This window comes from Stegodyphus dumicola, chromosome 5, assembly GCF_044657685.1.
Source record: "Stegodyphus dumicola isolate Sdum_Otavi_A_Nest chromosome 5, ASM4465768v1".
Classification (NCBI taxonomy): domain Eukaryota; kingdom Metazoa; phylum Arthropoda; class Arachnida; order Araneae; family Eresidae; genus Stegodyphus; species Stegodyphus dumicola.
The window spans coordinates 84,508,831-84,530,578 of record NC_140772.1 but is presented as its reverse complement, the minus strand read 5'-3'; the positions used below and the strand labels follow the sequence as shown (position 1 = coordinate 84,530,578).

The 21,748-nt window shown below is 31.8% G+C and overlaps 1 protein-coding gene across 5 annotated transcripts in view; it reads left to right on the top strand.

Moving 5' to 3' along the window:
• The window catches only part of LOC118199132 (osteopetrosis-associated transmembrane protein 1), a 151,939-nt gene that overhangs the window by 15,482 nt on the left and 114,709 nt on the right, over window positions 1-21,748 (top strand). For 4 of the 5 annotated variants that reach the window (XM_085816839.1, XM_085816838.1, XM_085816837.1 and 1 more), the window contains exon 5: window positions 12,304-12,475. In XM_085816839.1, coding sequence (XP_085672965.1) covers window positions 12,304-12,475 — 172 coding nt within the window. Of the gene's footprint in view, window positions 1-12,303; window positions 12,476-17,320; window positions 21,457-21,748 lie in introns of those variants that run through there. The other variant, XM_035370934.2, reaches the window with a different exon arrangement.

The following is a 21,748-nucleotide window of genomic DNA, read 5'->3' as shown; positions in this document are numbered from 1 at the left end:
ACTCCCGAAAATAGCTTTTCCCCCTTTCTCTGCATTAACATAATCTTTGGTGTGCGCTGAGAGTACAGACATGTGCCCGTCGTTCTGTTGGTCAAAGAATTGCGAAAGCAGTAGAAAATTCCGGTATATTCGGCATTCTTTTCCTCCCACCCAAATACTACACATGTTTGAATTTCTATCAAGATCTTAATAATTTGCATTCTCGTTCCGCTTGGTCAGTTCATGTTTGTGTTTATTATGATCGTTATGCTTATTATGAGCATATGTATGAATGTTTATAATAACATAGTTGCACTAACTGCTGAAGTATAGTAAACTTCCAAAAATGGTTGTGTTTTAACACAGATTAGCTTTCTAATTAATAATATTCGAAATGGCTTAAATAAAGGAAAAGTAATCGAATAGTCAAAATAATTTCATTTTTTTGGCCAATACATTATACAGTACGAAGGTTGGGAGTTCTCCCCTTTCTCCGCAAAATCTCGAATACTGAAACTTACAATTTGCTGCAAAACAAACAACAGACTTTTTTTTTTTTTTTTTGGTCACTTTCCAATCTGGATTGAATAGGACTAAAAGTTCTGCGGTCTACCAACCTAAGCAAAGAAGGATTCTATTCCGGAAATTGAATTCTGTTGAAAATTAGAATGAAAAACACCCCAGATTGGTAAGTCTCTTTCCTTTATTTAGTTCTTTATTCTCCCAATACCAGCAGCTGTTGAATCCGATTGCGTGATATCGTGTAGTGAAGAATTGCGGGGCACGTATTGCGCAATAACGTTTGCGATATTTTGCAGAGATAATTAATTTTGATGTTCGGTCCGAGATTTGTTTATAAACATTAGCGGAAAAATCTAAAGAACGGCTACAGTCTATCCCCCCTCCCTCCGCTCCTCTTTTTCAAGTTACACTCGACTGTCCGAATATTCGCCAATTTTCAAGTATGCGGGTAGTTAAGCTTTTGCTATTAAAGGATGACTGCATGAAGCAAATTTCTGCCTTGTGATTTCAGAAATGTTCCTCTTTTTTACATAAATTACTTTACTTGCAATATCTGTTAAGGGAAAACTGATATACGATGAAAATTTAGAAAATGTTCAGAATTTAGATTTAAATTAGTTAAATATCAATAAGAGTAGAAAAATAAATTGTATTTATTATTAAGTTCCAAGCGAATAGAATAAATATGCCTTATTATTATTTATTTCTTCTAATTTGAATTGAAATTTCATCATTAAATCTTGTAATATAGTTTAGTTCTTCATAGTTTTTTTTTTTTTTCTCTCGTTGTAAACTAGTTCTGTAAATTGAACTGTTATTTAAAATTAAAAAAAAAAAAGTAATTATTTTCCATGGTTGAAGTAATGCTTATTCTCTCTTAATAAATACTGCATTTCTCATATTTTAAATTACGAGTCTTAATTTTTGAAGTTATGCAGTTGTGTATAATTTAATTAGACAGGTGCTTATTTTTTTTCTTAAAATGTGCTTGAAAAGTGCTTACAGGTGCTTATTTTTTTAATTAAAATGTGGCTATGAATCCTGTTTGAAGCAGTAATCTTGATTATCTGTCTGTAACTGCTAAATGCTATGTGGAAGCATTTGCAAAAGAGATTAAATCTTTTTTCATCTGACTTTAGTTAGTGGAAATGCATGTTTCAGTTGAAGGTAAATGACATTTTAATTTGTATAAAGTAAGAATATAATGAGGTTTTATTTTGTAAAATGCAGGGTGTTTCAGTGCCATTTTAAATATATTAAGATTGTTAAGGCAGAAGTGATCTGGCAACCACGATGAGAGAAAACAGCAATGTGGTTAGATAACGGCCATTATTGTGCTTGATTGCGTGCTGCTTCTATGCGATGGCAAGAGTGTCCATCCAAACAGAAGTTAAGAGAAATAAAATTACAGTCCATTAAATCCTAGTGTTTGTGTTTCATGAGTACTTTTATTCTCGAATATATTGTGGTCCGTGCAACCCGGTAGGAAGATTATTGCCTATGGATAAAGTGCTGGTTAAAAGGCTTAAAGATGAAGTGTTAAATTGATAAAAAAGTGTGATATGTTACTTCGCATTCAACAAGATAATTAAAAATTAGTGTGTGTTTGGATTTAAAAATTTTGGTTTCATTTGGATTACCTCAAACGGAGGTAAGTGAATTTGCTCATATATGTTCGGTATTATTAATTAACGTTAATTATGAAAGCACTTTTAATTAAGAAAGGAATTTTTCAATAATAAGTATAACGAAAGCAACTTCAGATTTTGAAAAATATACTTGTGATAAATTTCAGTTACAACTTTTTGAAAATAAATGTACAAAATTTAATAATGAGTGTTCAGAGATTTTTGATAAATTATTTGTAGGAGTAGATGAAAAAGAGTTTGACAAATATGTAACTGAACTGCAAACTGTTCAAGAGAGCATTGATACTTTGTGGGTTAAAGTTAAATGGCAAATGTTAAAATTTAGTGCTAAAGATGCAAGTAATGTAAAGATTGAAAATACCAGTGCACAAGGTATGAAATTACCTAAATTAAACTTGCCATCTCTTAGTGGAAATATTCAAGATTGGTTAAGCTTTCGGGATCTTTTCATTTCAAGCATTCATAATAATAATGTATTATCAGATTTCCAAAAGCTCTCGTATTTGAAGTTATCGCTTCATGGCGAAGCAGCGAGGATTATTCAATCAGTCACAATTTGTGACAGTAACTATAAAATTGCTTGGGATTTTTTAGAAGAGAGATACTCCAATAAACATGATCAGGTTTTTGACCAGATAAAGCATTTCATGTCAATTTCTCCCATTCAAAATGAAAGCCTGCCTTCTATTTTAAAACTGGTAGACAGTGAATGAAAGTATAAGGTCTCTGGAAATATTAGACCAAAAAATAGAGGGATTCGCAGAAACATTTCTTGCATATATTTTGCTGCAAAAATTGGATGTTTCTACTCATCTTTGGTGGGAAAGAGATTCAAAAACAAGTGAGTTACCTAAATTATTTGAGCTTATTACATTTCTAAAAAATCATGCTAGAACTTTGCAGTCGTCAAAGTCATGTAATGTGTTTAATGCAAAAAAAGGGTCAACCTATTCAAAAGGTGACTGCCTTGGTGTTAAATGTTAAAGGTCAAGATTTTAAATGTATTTGTTGTAAAAGTAACAATTTTCACAAGTTGTATAAATGTAATTCTTTCTTGAAAATGACTGTAAGTGAACATCTTGAATTTGTTAAGAAACATAAATTATGCTACAAATGAGTTGTGTGGGGAAGGAGGAAGCACCGGCTAATAATTCTGACCCCCCTTTAGTAGACAACTCGAAGCTGAATGCTGAAGCCAGATGTTTTGAAATGTTATCTAATTGCAACCAAATAAACAATTCAGAATTTATTGGTTCTTCTGTAGCTGCTTCACAAGTGATTTCGAAGGAGGTATTACTATCTACTGCTATTATTTATGTTAAAGATTCTTGTGTGAATTTTATTGCTTGTCGAGCTTTACTTGACTGCGGAAGTCAGTGTTCGTGTTTCGCCTATGATTTTGCTAATAGGCTTGGAATAAAAGGGAGTAAAATTAACCTATCAATTTCATGTTTAAATGGAATGGCTCTATCAGTAAAATCCAAGCTTACTGCTGTGATATCAAACAAGCATGATTACCACCGTGCTCTTGAATTCTTTGTTGTACCTAAAATTAATGATTTAGTACCAGTGAATTATTTTAAATTTTCATTTTCACAGCTTCCGCAAAAGATCAAACTAGCGGATCCTCATTTTAACAAACCCCAGAAAATAGATAGATGCAGAATGCTTTTATGAACTATTAAAGGCTGATCAAATTCATCCACGAAATTCTAATTTAACTCTTCAAAATTCCGTATTTGGATACATTGCTACCGGTGTAAATGTTGGTTCAAATTCACACAATGCGATTCAGTGAGGATATATGAAAGTCGAAGAAGACTTAAATTCACTAATCAAGTCCTTTTGGGAAATTGAGGCTGTTACAGAATCTCTCAAAATCAAAAATAAAGAAGAAGTAGAATGTGAGGAGCATTTTATAAAAACCCATCAAAGGGATATTGAGGGTAGATATGTAGTGACTCTACCATTAAGGCAAGATGTTCATTTGGGTGATTCTTCGCAATTAGCCACCCAACAGTTAAATAATTTGTGGAAAAGACTAGACAAAACCCCTGACATGTCTAGGGTGTGAGCTCATGAGTGAGTATGAAGCGTTAGGGCAAATGCAAAAAATGCAGAGTGTGACGGAAACTCCTAAATACATAATGCCTCATCATGGTGTTTATAAGGCAGAGAGCAGTACAACTAAGTTACGAGTGGTATTCGACGCATCGGCTCCTTCATCGTCTGGTTTTTCATTAAACGACTGTTTGATGAATGGAGGTGTAGTTCAAGATGGCCTGTTTTCTATCTTGCTACGATTTAGAAAACACAAGGTGGCTTTCACTGCTGATATATTTAAAATGTATTGGCAGATTCGTATAGATCCTAAGCAACGCAAACTTCAATGCATACTTTGGAAAAATACGTTGAATGATGCATCTAAACTTTATCAATTACTTACGGTAACATATGGAACAAAATCAGTGCCTTTTTTAGCAACAAGAGTGTTGAAGCAGTTAGCCTTAGATAAAAAGGATAAGTATCCACTGGCTTCTAAAATGACACTCAACGATTTTTACGTTGATGACATTTTGTCTGATGCAGAAGATGTCACCTCTGCTGTAGAACTGCAGCGGCAGTTAATAGCCATGCTACAATCTGCGAAAATGGAATTGCACAAGTGGTGCTCAAACAAAAAAATTCTTTTAGAACAAGTTCCATTCGAAAAACAAGAGCATCATTTTGGAGAATCTTTACAACGCACCGTAAAGACTCTGGGTTTAAGATGGAATCCAGAAGAAGACTCTTTTAGTTTTACTGTGTCTAGTTCGTCAAAAATTTGTACAAAACGCACGGTTTTGGCAGATATTGCTAAACTGTTTGATCCTTTAGGTTTCCTAGGGCCTGTAATCATGCGTGCTAAGATTTTCTTGCAAAGGCTGTGGCTTTTACATCTAGAGTGGGATGATCCACTTCCTTTCAAAGAGCGACAAGAATGGGAGACATTTCAAAAAGCCCTACCAGAGTTGAAACAAATCAAAGTCCCCTGTTACACTCTAATAGAATCAATTAAAGAAATTGAGCTCCACTGTTTTGCTGATGTTTCAAAGTTTGGATATGGTGGAGTAATTTACTTGCACTGTGTCTCTGAAACTGGCGAAGTCAAAGTGACTTTACTTTGCAGCAAATCTCGAGTATCGCCTATCAAAGTAATAACCATTCCTCATCTGGAGTTGTGTGCAGCAGAGCTCCTTTCCAAACTTGTGTGTAAGGTAATAACATCTTTGAGTTTATATGTTGACAAAGTTATTTTGTACACAGATTCAACAATTGTGTTAGCCTGGATTGCTACATCTCCTCATCTTCTAAAAGTGTTTGTGTCAAATAGAGTAGCTCATATCCAAGAGCTAACTAAGGATTTCTGCTGGGAACATGTCAGAACCGCAGACAATCCCGCTGACCTAATTTTTCGTGGTCTGAGACCGGAAATTATTGCTGACAACTCTTTGTGGTTTCAAGGACCAAATTTTCTGCATCAACAGGTCATTAATTATAATAGTGTTAATAACAACTTTGAAAATCCAAATGAGAACTATGTACGCGAACTGAAACTTATTTCTAATGTAAATTTGACAGTAACTGTTAAAAATTCTCTTTTGGATTATGTTTTTAGTATTACTAATTGTTATGCTAAATTAATTAATGTTTTTGCTTGTGTTTTAAGATTTATAAGAAATTGTAAATCCAAGGAAAAACAAGTAGGTCATCTGACAGTAGATGAGATTTCGTTAAGCGAAATTAAATTACTTTCCTTAGTCCAACATCAAAGCTTTCCTGAAGAATTCAAGAACTTAAGTAAGAAAAGAGAAGTATGTAAAAATAGTCAGTTAAAATTTTTATGTCCCTTCCTAGATGTCCCTTCCTAGATGATTATTAGAGTAGGTGGTAGACTGCAGGAAGCTAACTTACCCTTTAACACAGAGCACTCTGCTGTCCTGCCAAAAAATCATAAACTGACTCATTTAATTATATTACACTACCATATTCAAAACTTTCATACTGGAGCACAAGCACTCTTACATAGTGTTAGACAAAAATTTTGCCCGATAAGTGGACGTAATCTTGCTACAAAGATAGTAAGAGAATGTGTTACGTGTGCCAAGGTAAAACCAGTATTGCTGGATCAAAAGATGGGAAATTTACCATTAGAGAGACTAAATCCATCCTTTCCCTTTAACCATACTGGTGTTGACTTTTGTGGCCCTCTTGGTACAGTCAAAAGTCGTTAATCCGGACTCGTCGGGACTTCGGCGATTCCGGATTATCGATTTTTCCGGATTATAGATCATCAGTTTAAATCTCGTAAGATGGCATGCAGAAATTCTAAAATTAAAAATATGAAACCGTAATTTATGAAATAAAGAACAATTATGATCTAAAGGGTATCAAAATTTACAAAAAAAAAAAAAAAAAAAAAAAAAAAAAAGCTTAATATTTATTTGTTTACTTTATTAAACATTTCTTTCAATGTAAGTTGTTTAAGTTGCTTCGTTTTATGTGATATTGCTTTCTCTTTAATTCTATAAACAGACATAATTTCGTGTTCAGTTACAAAGTTCCGCTGTTCAAATTCCGTTAATTGCTGTGCTAAGAATACCGACTAACTTGTCAATCGAAATTTTTTCGTTTTCACTAACCTCTCTGTCACCTTCTTCATGTCTTTATCCATTTTTTGCAGCAATTCCACTTTTTGTTTGTTGGACATCGAAACATACTTTCGTTTGGTAGATCCTTTGGAAGTTCCAGCATCGGAAATTCTATTTGACATAATCGAAAGTTCAAGTTTACTTTTATAAAATTGCTCTTACAGTCTGCAAAAAATAATAAGCGGGATCCAATTCGAAGATTAAGGAACAACGAAATCTGCAACATTAACTGAAATAGATAATTAGATAATTTTAGCTTACACCGTCCGTTATACATTAAACATGCAGGCGAAAACGTATTCTGCACTTGCACACACGCATATGCCAAGGGTCTTACGCGCACGCGTAAAACGGCTGTGCGCATGTGCCAACGCAGTGCATGCACAGAAAGTTTTTAGCTTTGAGGTCCGGATTATGGGTGTCCAAATTAACAACTTTTGACTGTATAAAGTATACAACTCAGAAGAAGAGCGTAGTGCATAAGATTTATGTTGCAATTTTTGTTTGCCTCTTGACTCATGCAGTCCACCTCGAGATCGTTTCAAATTTGTCTACAGAATCATTTATTGCAGCTTTGAGGCAATTTATTTTTAGAAGGGGTAAATGCGCAACCTTATTTAGCAATAACGCTCGAAATTTTGTTGGGGCTAGCATGAACTGAAGCGACTCTACGATTTGTTGAAATACCCTGATGAATTCTTAACCAAATATCTGACATCTGAAAGAATTCATTGGAAGTTTATCCCTCCCAGGGCTCCTCACTTTGGAGGTATCTGGGAGGCAGGTGTTAAGTCGTTTAAGTTTTATCTTAAGGGTTCAGTTGGGAGATTGATTTTTACATTTGAGGAGTTTCTTACAATTTTGAACTAGATTGAAGGAATTTTAAATTCACGTCCAATATCCCCTTTGTCAAATGACACCAATGATTTAGAAGCTCTTACACCTGCACACTTTCTAGTCGGGCGACCTTTAACATCAATAACAGAGCCTGATTTCACTGATTTTTCTGATAGTTCTTTAAAGCGCTGGCAGCGCACTACTAAAGTAACGCAATATTTGTGGAAAAGGTGGCAAAATGATTACATCAGTTATTTACAGCAACGATTTAAGTGGTATTTCTCTAAGGATAACGTTAAAAAGGGCACTATAGTTTTAGTAAAGGAAGACAACATGCCCATTTCGACTTGGTTACTGGGTAAAATAGAAGAGGTAATTTATGGTAAGGATAAAAAGGTTAGAGTTTGTATTGTAAAAACCAAGTCAGGTTTTTCAAAAAGACCAATAACTAAATTAGCTTTATTACCAGTAGATGTTACATAATTTCATGTATATTTCCTGAGCTCAAAAAATTGTTATATATGCATTGTATTTTAATTTAGATGTTGTGCATTTCATGTTCTGTGGTTAATTATGTTTATTGCTTTTGTTCATGTGTATCAATTTAAATTTTGTGATATATGATTTGGACTGTATGGTGATTTAAAACTGTTTAATTTTGGTTATTGTTAACTATGTAACAAATGCCCAACCCGGGCGGTATGTTAAGGCAGAAGTGATCTGGCAACCACGATGAGAGAAAACAGCAACGTGGTTAGATAACAGCCCTATGCGATGGCAAGAGTGTCCATTCAAACAGAAGTTAAGAGAAATAAAATTACAGTCCATTAAATCCTAGTGTTTGTGTTTCATGAGTACTTTTATTCTCGAACAAAGATTTTACTTAAAATTTAACTTATCATCACATCAATTGAGCAATTCAGTTTTGCATTAAAGTAAGTTAAGTCCAATTTACTTTTAAGTTTGGGATTTTAAGTATGTTTGATTTTTTTTTTTTTTTTTTTTTTAATTTCAGAGTTAAAAGCATATTTGATTAAATTTTAAATAATTAAACCTGTATGAATCTGTCACTAAACATGATAATTTACTTTTGAATGAAATTATGTTTTAGTTGATTTCTAACTAAAACATAATTACAGGTTTTTCAGGTGATACAATACTGTACATTTTTTATCATAGAAACATCTTTTTAGATTATCATGTCGCATTATACTGTCAGGAATTTATCATCCATGTGATTTGGTAAGTGTTGCAATTGTAGGTAGCATAAGATCTTTAATTTCTCTTTCTAATGACCTGCAAATAACAAGTTTTTCCATGTGCTGCCATCCAGTGTTATGTAAGATCTTTTGTCTTTTAAATTATTAGTTAATAAACAGAGCAATTTAATTTATTTTTACTGTTAACACTTGATTAATTTTTACTAGCCAGGAGTTTATTTTTGTTGAAGAATTTAACAATGTTTACATATTCCTGATTATGTAGAATTAAATTGATTACTGCCATGCTTAAAAGCAATTCCTAAATAATGTGACTTCATTAACTACCACTGTTGTTATCTTAAGCACTTTTTCCCCTCCTTTTCATATTTCTTGTAGGAGTTTTGTTTATTCTGATGAATTTGACTAATTTTCCCTTCATTCCACAATGAACGTATTTAACCTTCATAACAAAAAGTACTTGCTGAAGAACAAATACTAAAAATTAGCAGTGCTGATTCTTGCCCTAAATTTTAATACCTTTAAAACTTTTACACAATGTCTGTTTAATCTAGAGTAGAATGTATTTTAAAACTTTATTTTATTTTTTTGATTGTATATTTAAATTATATAAATTAAAAAACACATAATTTATAATATTATATCTGACTGATAACTTTTATTAACTTCTGCAGCTTTTATTGGATATGCTAAGGCAACAAGAATCAGCATAATATTCATTAATTTGCAGGATTAGTTTTGCGGGTTGAAATATAAAACCTTCTTCAGCTGCAGGAGTGCACATGATGAAAGAGAAGTGTATAAATGTCATTAAAGTATTATTCAGTATAGCTGTGTTGTATCAAATTTAGGTACTGCCTTGTACCTCTTACCTGAATATTTAGTTATTACTAAATTTTTGGTTTTGTTAGTTAATAAAATTTATACTCTACAAAATTCAATACAGTTTATAAGTAAATTTTGAAATATTTCTCCCAGAAATTTCATTCTGTTTTCTTTAACCCTTTCGTGGGCCGTGGGAAGATTACTTCCCACCTACATGATACACCTGTGGGAAGCGCAAAACCCATTATAATATATTGGCTTTGGTATTATAACGTTGGGAACTCTAATTCCCACTTCAGTATTGTGCTGCCATCTGTGTTCAATCGATTGAAAACAGAATTGCCACATTTGTTTTGAAAGTTCGAACGCGTCGTGTGAGATCTGTTCCACTGAGACACCTGTTTTGATTTGACATTTGCATTGCTATACAATTCTGCTACAAATGTAAGTAAAACACTATTTTTATTATAATAACGTTCTCTTATTTTGTATATTTCTGCAGTGACTATCTAATATTGAATAATAGATAATGGGTGAAAAGTGAAAATGCTATTGCATCGTGTATAAAAGCCACGTGCAATAGGTATGTTGGAAAAATTGGAATATTTTTGAAAATACATTTGAAAATATCATTCAATTCTACTGAGAAAGAAAAGGATTATTTTGGCATGATTTTTACCGAGGAAATTTTACAGAATATTGTTGATGAAACTCGTATGCAAAGCAGCTAAGAAAAGGAAGAGACATACCACAAAAGACATTATCCTGAACTGGAAAGAAATCACATCAGAAGAATTGAAAGCATGGGAAGGTATGCATATACTCATGGGCATACATCAGTTGTCTGAGCTGAAAAACTACTGGAGCACAGACCTTATTCTCAACGTTCAATCAGTAGCAAGAATAATAATCACAAAGAGGTTCAAAAAATAACTGAGACTTTACATGTAAACAACAACAGCACAAATCCATGTGGGCAACTTGGGCATGATAAACTCTATAAAGTCAGACCAACCCTCTCACAGCTGAATGATTCCATACCTGAAGTCTACGAACCTTCGTCAACATTATGAATAGATGAATGTATGATAGCTTTCAAAGGGAGAACTTCATTGAAGCAGTATATGCCAATGAAGCCTATACAAAGAGGTTACAAGGTGTGGTGTTTAGCAGACTCTAAGACTGGATATATTCAAAAATTTGAAATTTATTGTGGAAAAGAAACTTCTGATAATAAGGATAAAATATGGAGCTTAGGGGAAACAAACTGAACTAACATAAGATGTGAAACAGGCAGGTCATCTTATAGCCTATGATAATTATTTGACATCTTTTAGGCTTGCAAAAAGTCTACTTATAAGTGGTCTGTTTTCTGTGCAGACTGTGTGGCCGCAAAGGAAAGATCTTCCACCAATGCTGAAGGCTAATAACAAATTACAAAGAGGGGAATCAGTGTTCCTAACTAAGGAAGGTGTTGCTGCAATAAAGTGGATGGACAAAAAGGCTGTTACATTGTTGACTGCTGCACACAATTCAGCGATTATTACATCTGTAAATCGTACGCAAAAGGACGGTACTGAAACAGAAGTACCTTGCCCTAAAGCTGTTGCCGTATATAACGATATCATGGGAGGGGTTGATTGCTTCGATCAAAGAAAAGAAAGATACCAAATAGGAGGAAGATCTGTAGAATGGTGGCATCGTATTTTTGATTTTCTTATTGATCTTGGCATCGTAAATAGTTTTATACTGTGGCAAGTAAACAAGAGAAGCAGAAATTTAGACCAGCTTACATTTCGTATAGCATTAGCTCGTCAAATTATAGACGGATATTTCTCAAAAGAGGAAAGGCCGTCCTGCTAGCTTCCAAGCAAAAAGGTGTGCAGTTCCGGATGATATATGCTTAGCCAATGTGGGAAATCATATGCCAAAAATGGTTTCCAACTATAGACGATGTAGGAAATGTAGCACAAAGGCCCAAGAAAAGAGGACCCGCTATATGTGTGCAGTATGTGATGTACCCTTGTGCATTGCAATATGTTTCTCATCTTTTCACGGCAAATAATTGCCTTTAAATTGAATTTTCTCTATGACCATGAAAGGTCCTGTGGGAAGTATACTTCCCATGCCTAGAATTAAAATATACCCTAGAAAAATACCTAGAATAAAAAATATAATTATACTTTTAATAGCAGTTTACCCTTTCATCAAGTTTTTCAGTTATTATGAACTTCATTTAATTATATTAAAATTTGAAATTGGGAAGCCATGATACTGTTGATGTCAAATATTCATAAATATTGTAAATCCAAAGTGTAATTGAAATGTCTTAAAAACATCTCTATCATTAGGTAGTCATATCATTTATGTATGTTATGGCTACTTTGGGCTGCAGTGGTAACTTATTCTTCTTCAAATTATTTTATTAAAAAATATTAAGAAAGATATTTAATTTTTTACCCAAATTAGAAATTGCACTTAGCATTAATGGAAAATTTCAATAAATGCTTGTGTTTCTTACTGAACTTTTTAGAATGAGTAACCTCTTTTTTTTTTTTTTTTTTTTTACCTTTGATATAGATGAATATGACACAGAAACTTTGGAGTCGCCAGTATAAATGTAAAGTTGAATTTGATACTAGAATTGGATATGGTAATGTCACCACTGCTTTGGTTATAGGTTTAGTGCCATTGTGTTTCTACTTAATTGCAAAACGTGTAGCCATCACTGAAGATGTCAAGCTAGTTCGTCGTAAGTATATTTTTATAAGCAACTTTAAGTATTATTTAATAAAGTGAATTAAAATTTTATCTTTTTTGATAATATTGATAAGAAAAGTGATTTTAAATTTAAGTTATTAACATTGACACTGATGTAAAATATAATTTTCAGTAATTAAATGGGCTTGCTGCATTAGTTTCTGTAATATTTTTTTTTTTTTTTTTTTTTTTTTTGGTGTGTGTAATGAAAATATGAGTTTGTTTCCATTAGAAAATCTCTTTAATTCTGGGTTAACATTTTCATAAAAAAATTCTGATACAAAGACTGTTATAAAATAGAATCAAGAAATTTACATTTGCTTCAAAATTTAATCTGTAATAGATATTTTGATGAAATTTAGTGATGTCATTGGTTGTATGTCTTTGAAATTGTGTTAATGTTTTTGACACAAGAAGAATATTTTATGTGTTGAAAGCTGTGAAAGATATATCAGTTACATGTGGCATGCAGACTGGAATTCCATACAGTAACATTAAAAAAAAAAAAAAAAAAACTGAAATGTTTCAGATTTTAAATTATGTCCAAAGGGCCGTGTTTTTAACATTTCGTGTGTTACATTTATTTATTAAATATCACGTTCTTCGCACTTAAACCATAAAATTCAGTTCAACAACAATATCGCAAAATAATTTTAAAATGAGCATATCTTTAGAATTTCCAATACAGAGACTAACGCTTTGGAGAAAGGAAAAAAAAAAAAAAAAAAAAATTCTCTACAACATTGCCATTGCTTGCTTTGAATTCCTTGAGTTTGTTAATCAAAAATTCGTTTAAGTTTTACAAAATAGGAAATCGATAATAAAACAAATTCAGAATTTCAAATTTGGTCTTCCACATGCCCATATTCGTAGGAGGATTACGTCATTCAAAATTCAATGGCTCTGTGTACCGTTGTTTTATCACAGTGAGAGAAATATCCATTCATATATGCAGATTTTTCATTACTTAATTTCTTTAAATATAGCAGAGGGCGATAATACTTTGTGGCAACAGTTTGTAGTGAATTGACGCAAAATCACAAAACGAAAGCAATAGTCCTTCAGGTACAAAGCCCCTTTGGATTAAAAAGTGGCTCTAATAGGTTAAAAAGTGCACTTGCACTGAAATTTATATGCAATTCTATGCTATTCTAATTATAAAAATTGTTTGAAAATTGAAAGTAGGCACATAAATATCAGTCACCTGGAAGAAAGGTTCTGCTAAATTTGTCAGCAGATGACAGTACTGAATACTTTGAAAACTAGCTCTTACTAATAAATGAACATAGTAAATTGAGACTGCAGATAATTTTGGTATTTTGCATGGAAGTATTCACATTTCATGCAAAATCGCATTTTTGCTGCGTAGAGTTTGTTCTTGTAAGTGTCTCATTTATTAACAAAGCAATATAAACAGAAGCAGCTCTCATATTTTTTAATCATTTTCATAGAGAGAAAATGAATTTTTGAACTATATCGTACTAGAGATGATAGTTGGGCTTGTCTTTTCTCTTTAGAATTAAATTTGTTTGAGCAATAAAATAGATTCCTGTTCTCCATGCCAGAAACAGTTCCAATTGGCTGCCTCTGTTGGAAATTTGCTGATCATATTGTGTATAAATTATCCCTCAAAGCATTACAGTTAATCTGGTAGCATACTGTAAAATCTTGAAAAGGATAATTAAAGACTGTGATCTGTAAAAAAGATACTGTGTATCTGCAAGACAATGTAATGTTTTATTTTGCATAACAGCATGAAAATCTCAAATGAAAAGTATGGGAATATCCTCTCTACATCCTTATTATTATGTTATTTCCATGTATTCACGATCATAAAAAAAGACTGTACAAAGTTACAATACCACTGATGGAACAAGTTCAGAAGGTGATGCAAGAATTGTTAGAGCAATTTTTGTTGACAATTCGCCACTCTGTCCCCGAGGAAGAATAAACATGCCATACTATCACAAGTGTTCAAATAAATTTGATATTCAGAAACATGAAAAAGTTAATGACATATAATTCTGAATACTTTTTTAATGCAACAAATTTTTTAATTCCCTATATAAATCTGTGTAAAAAAAATCTGATGTGTACACCACATGACTTCCTTGTACGGAATATTAAATTATACGCATTTTTTCTTGCATTTCATTTAAACTTATTGGATTGAATTAAATCTACTTCGCTGACAGCGCATAAACCACAGTAGAATAAATGCATTCTTTAAAATTAACTCTAGTATTTGTTACCATAGCGACACTCTGGCGCTAGGTTCACTTAACAGTATTAATAATTATATAACAGTTAACTTATATAATAATTATATAACGGAAACTAAGTTAACTGTTATATAATCCAATAATTATATAACAGTTAACTATATATTTCGTTCATATTATAACTCAGAATGCACAAAATTTATATCATTTAAAGAATTATCTAATTGTTGCCACATGTTCTATTCAAATACTATAATAAAGCTAGAACGATGTATAAAAGAAATTAAGCAAACAAAACAAAAAAGAAACAGTTTTTCACAGACGATTGAGTATTTCTCATTCAATTAATTCAGTTTTCACTTCGCGACAAGGCAAAAATACATAAAAACTCAAAATATCTGTATTAAAAATTACGAAGTAAATCTTAAACGCGTATTTCTTTGAAAAAATTCCAGAAATGATTAAGCATGATTTAAATAATAAATGAAGGTGTTTTCTTTGTTGTTGCAAAGCTAAGTTTCTCTAGATTGGCAACAAATCCGCTATCCTGCTGTTTCAAATGTAAACAAGAGCAATGGCCGCCATCAAAAACATTATTAGGCTTAGCGGCACTTAAACAATTTTAAAATTGTTGATAATTCTAAAAATATTGCATACAAATTTACTAAAATCATAAAACCCTTAACCGGAAGATAAGAACAACATAATTCAATCATTTTTAAAGCAAAAAATCCACAACTTACAAACGTATAAGAGTAAAGAAACTGAGATCACTGAGCCGGGTAACAGTGTGGATATATATATAAATATATTTATATATGTTTGGTGTGGCCGATTGTAACCAAAATACGAGGTGCACATCTACATGTTATAGCAGTCCTATATACAAAATTTCAACGTTCTGAGGCTACTCGTTTTTGAGTTATGCGAGATACGTACGTACAGACGCCACGAAAAATTCTCTTCAGAATTAATTTTAAAGCAGTTTTATAATTTTTTTGAAGGAAAAGAGTATTTTATTCTGTCCTTATGTACAGGTATCACGCAAAAACATCGTTAAATTGCATTCAATAGCGGTCAAAATGGATATTTTCGTTGAAATATGCTGTATGAAACTTTTCGCGATTACAATACTTCCTTTTTACTTTGTACAAGGAAGTAAAAAAGGCATTCTTTTTTAACTGATTTGATACAGTTACTAATTACACAAATATATCAGAATTTATGTAAAATATTATCTTTTTCACATTCATTTGTTAGAGCTTTGTTAATGCATTTTAATATTCATTATTTACTTTGATTGTTATAAAAGTGCTATAAAATTAAATGTAAATTCTGATTGTTCATGTGGTAAATTAGTCATTTTATTGTATCTTGAATTTCCTTGAAGAATTCAGTAAGTTTAATAGGATTTTTTTTTTTTTTTTTTTTTTTTTTTTTTAAGATTTTATAAATCTTTTAAGAATTTTTAAAATTTGTTTCATTTTTTTATTTTATTTTTATTTATTTATTTGTGTGTGATTGTCCACAAATTCATAAATTTGATGTGTTTTTCCTGTTATTTTTAATATCGGTTATAAATCTGAGATTATTTTTCTTATTTAAATAGTTTTAGTATTTACATTAAATTGATTAATAATATTTCTATAGAAATTATGACAAAATTCACTACAGTTTTTTTCTGCTGTTTAGTCTAAATTAGAACTTTAAATTATATAGCTTTAGCCTGATCTATTAAACTCTGCCCACGAGTTATAGGAAGTATTAAGAATTACTGTTTTAAAATTAAACATGGCTTTAAAAACTTTGGGCTTATCAGCCAACCTAAACTTCTTGAAAATCTGAAAAGTAGATAATCTTGATTCTTGTTTCCTGTCATCTTGTTCCTGTCAAAGATGTGAGCAACAAGTGTAGGAATTTCATTCATGCAAGTGTGAAAAAAAAGGCCATATTAAGGGAATTTTGCTAAATTTTTTATATGTCATAAACAGTTTCCTATTCTACATAGAGTTGCTGTCTGTTCTATTTCAATATCCATAAATGGTATCAATGCTAAAAGGTTGTTTCTTAAATTTAAGAAGTTTGTAGTACCATATTGCATTAAAATTGAAATAAATTTATGAATAATTTAATTTATCGAAACAAAAAAATTTAAATTAGAGTTGAAATCATGATCTTATGTAACAGTATTGATAACATTGTTAGAACTTGTTTGGCCTATAAAGATGAGTCTCAGTTTTAAAAATACATATTATTGTTTATTAATTATGTATGATCACAAAATTTTTAGAGTAATTGCTAAACCATAAATTACATACAGTTGGTTGTGTAAATCCTAGCGTGTGAAACTTTAGAAATTTTTCTCTGCAAATTTAGCTATTTTATCCCAGGATAGGAGTTATTAGTCTACTTAACAGTTATGTTAAATAATGTTGTCTAATTGAACAATTATTATGGTGGCATTTTTACCTTTATATATTTATTCATTTTGCATAAGGTAATTAATATTACAGACACCATTTATTAATAAAAATATATAAAGCTTTTTTTTTTAAATGATGAAAATATTTTTTGACATTTATTGCTTTTTTTTTTTTTTTTTTTCCTTTTTAAAGCTAAAAGGAAAAGTATGGCTAATATACCTGCAAAATGATGAACTGGAAATTCCTTTAGCTTCTCAGTATTTAAGGAAATATGAATGCACTTCAGTGTTCTTAAATATTGAACTTTATTCATTGCATACTTTGATGACATTCATTCCAGTACTTTTAGATGTCTTAGTAAACGAACAAGAATTCAAGGACAAATTCATTTTAATGTAAAAGGGTTTATTAATACATACATATATGTATCAATAAATTAGATATTTGTATTCATATCTATATTTTATCATACCTACATAATGTATGTATATAATGTATATATATCATCTGTATGTATGTTGAAATGTACAGATGTATCATATTAATGTGTATATAGAGAGATATTGAAAGTAAAATTTTAACTGAAGTCTATTAGAAGTTTTTGCTAAGCAGTGTCTGTCAAGGAAAATCATATATAGTAGAACCCAACTGATTTGAGCAAATTAAGACAAAATAATTGTGAAGAATACTTTTTTCTAGCTATCCTTGTTTTCTTTTGTACAATCAAAAGTCGTTAATCCGGACTCATCAGGACTTCGGCGATTCCGGATTATAGATCATCAGTTTAAATCTCGTAAGATGGCATCCAGAAATTCTAAAATTTAAAATATGAAACCATAATTTATGAAATAAAGAACAATTATGATCTAAAGGGTATCAAAATTTACAAAAAAAAAAAAAAAAAAAAAAAAGCTTAATATTTATTTGTTTACTTTATTAAACATTTCTTTCAATGTAAGTTGTTTAAGTTGCTTCATTTTATGTGATAATACTTTCTCTTTAATTCTATAAACAGACATAATTTCTTGTTCAGTTACAAATTTCCGCTGTTCAAGTCCCGTAATTGCTGTGCCGAGAATACCGACTAAGTTGTGAATCGAAATTTTTTCGTTTTCACTAACCTCTCTCTCTGTCACCTTCTTCATGTCTTTATCCATTTTTTGCAGCAATTCCACTTTTTGTTTGATGGACATCAAAACATACTTTCGTTTTGTAGATCCTTTGGGCGCTCCAGAATCGGAAATTCTATTTGACATAATCAAAAGTTCAAGTTTACTTTTATAAAATTGCTCTTACAGTCTGAAAAAAGTAATAGGCCGGATCCAGTTCGAAGATTAAGGAACAACGCAATCATCAACATTAACTGAAATAGATAATTAGATAATTTTAGCTTATACCGTCCGTTATACATTAAACGCACATGCAAAAATGTATTCTGCACTTCCACACATGCATATGCGCAGTCGTAAAGTTCTTACGCGCACGCGCAGAAAGTTTTTGGCTTTGAGGTCCGAATTAATGACTTTTGACTGTATAAAAAATAGAATTTTATCTAATTTTTGCATGTATCATTTTTAACAATAATGAATTGTTATATCTTATTTTCTAATATATGTACAATTAAAAAAAATTCCAATTTTCTTTTTTATATATATATCTTATTTTTTATTTAAATCAACTGAAAATAATATGAAAACTAATTGTAGAAAAGGGCATTTATAGCAAGATATAGGCACTGCCCTCAAACATTTCTTTGGCCCCTCCCTTTGTGCTTCTATTTTTGATACTTTATTCACTTTTAGAGCAATCTTTTAGTAATTTATAAATTTAGTACCATAGTAATTGATGTTATCAAGTCTTCCTTTCTGAAAGTTTACTCTTAACTCAACATGTTTAAGTTTATAGTAAGCCTTCATATAGGTTCCCTCATCTGTATGCTGCAGCACAAACATAAAGGTATTTTGCCCTTGGTCTATGCTGAACAACCTTCATAAATTTTTTTTGGATAATCTAGAGTCCAGCTTGTTTTTGATGGAAAATAGAAATTGTGCCAGCAGTATTATGATGAAGCATTTTCATGCACTAGTCTAATAAAAAGAGCCTTATATGGAGTTTTATAATTTAAAATTTATTCTGTGAAGTAATTATGAATCTTTTACAAATGTTCTGGTAAGAAATTTTTTTTAGTGCTAATGACTATCCTCCCAACCCTAAAAAGAGTCACTATTTGTTGGTGACCGTATTCTTTGCTGAGCTAAGACGTGAAAGACAACAGGCATTTATAAAAAGGGCAGTGCACTAAGAATTACATAAATTAGCAGCCAGTTGACAAAACTGAAAATGCAAGAAACATCCGTGATAAATCATTACTCTTTTTTCTTTTCTTTTGGTTGTTTTTTTTCCCATGTACACAAGGATTTGCTTTAGCTTAAAAAAATCAGAGGATTCCAGAATTGCTGTCAACTGGGCATTGCATGTGCTATCATTTTCTCCATGTACACAGCAATCGGTTTTTGCATAAAAAATAAATTTAAAAGAAGAGGAAAAGAAAGAAAAAATAATAATTTGGATTTATAAAATCGATTTGTTTATGAAGTACAAATACATGCATTCTCTAACTGGATTGTGAAATGCCATATTTAAAAAAAAATACAATGCTTTATTTTTTATTAGCCAGCAAACTGTACAGTTTCATTATGATTCTTTACAAGTAAAAAATGCACTCTGTACAATAAAAACAAAGGTTGAAACCACTGCTCATTTGCTGCATGTGCATGCTTGCCTGGGTTGCCATATAAATATATTTTACCGACATTATGGATTGCCTATTCTGGCAACATAGCGAGCACAAATGGCTGCTGAATTCTTTAAGGTTGGTTGGATAATCAGAAAGTACCTTCATTTTTTTATTCTTAGTATATATATATGTACTTTAGTATTTAATTTATACGTTGCTTGACATTGAAAATGCAACACCAAGAAGGAGTGGTCAGAAAGTGATGAAATTTAGAAGAAAGACAGAGACAGAAGCAGCAATAAGTGATCTTTATTTCAAAATGATAGTCAGAATACAGAGCGAGAATGGCGTCAGCTCAGTAGGATGTAGGACAACCGCAGACAGCGATGCCCGAAGAAACACGTCTAGGCATAGAGTCAATAAGAGAGTGGATGGTGTCCTAAGAGATGGCTCTCCATTTCCTTTCAACCATTTGCCACAGTTCGTCTTCTGAACGAGGCAGGGACAGAGTCTGCAAACGGCGTCCAATCACATCCCACACATGTTCGATTGGTGACAGGTCAGGAGAGTACAGTGGCCAAGGAAGCATCTGTATACCTTGCAGAGATACTGATGTGAGTACTGGTTTTGGTTGACACGGGAACATCCAGGGTATCTTGCACATGCTGCAGAATCGCGGTACAAGTGACTTGCGGAACTGCCACTGCTAGTCGGCGGATGCATTGATCCACGCGTGCTGATGTCACTCTGTCTGCACTTTCACATCTCCTTCTTTCCACATTTCCTTGTTCCAACCATGTTTGCCATAGCCGATGCACCATGCTCGCTTACATGTGGGTATCAGCTGCGATTTGACGTAAGGACCAACCCGCCCTTCTCAGTCCGATCACCATACCCCTCGTAAAATCGTCTGTCTGCTGGAAGTGCCTTCGTTGACGGTGGCCTGGCATTCTCTCCTATTACACGTATCCTCGGGGACAAAAACCAACTTTCTTCGATAATTCGTCTGGCAGAAATAACGACACGAATATTGCCCATTCTACACGTTCCTTCCCTTATATCTTACTTCACGTGTGTCGGAGAGCTGCGCATTTCACATCATCCGCATATTTCAGTGACATGCGTCTACTCTAAAATTTGCGTCATAAATCTCTGACCAATAAATCTCTGCATCATAAATCTCTGACCAATCCTTGGTGTTGCATTTTTAATGTCGAGCAGTGTGTATGTATATATTTAACTTTACACAACAAATTTGTATATCTGATGTAATTTAATTTCAAAAAGAAGAAAGGAGGAGAAAAATGGTGTAAATAATCCTTGTTAAGATTATATATTTCACAAGAATTACTTTTTTGTTTTAAAAAAAGTTTTCATTTTATACTGCATAGTTAACTTTAAGAGCACTTGTATAATCTGGCTGTATCATGTAATAACGTGTATACAATCACTTATATGAGCTTAAATTTGTTCAGTTATTATAAAATATCAATGCATTTCCTTGCACCAACAGTTTGTGATTTTACAATGAATTTAGAAAATGTGTTATTTATGAAACTAGTAGAATTAAAGATTTTTAAATCTTTCAAAATAGCTTTTTTCTTTCTTTTTTGTGTTGAGTTTTACACAACTTATTTTATGTATTTTACTTCATCATGGCTGACAGTACTTTATCTTATGTTGCTTACTCGTAATAACACATTTTGAAAATTTTAGTCCTTGTAATTTTTGTTATTAGACTAGTATATGCATTAAAAACTCTGCTATTAAAATTTTAAGAAAAATTATTAGTTTTTTAATACGTATATATTGCTATTTGTATTGTGATATATGTAGGTTATTTGGAAACTAAGGTCCGATTTCTTATAAAACGTAAACTATCA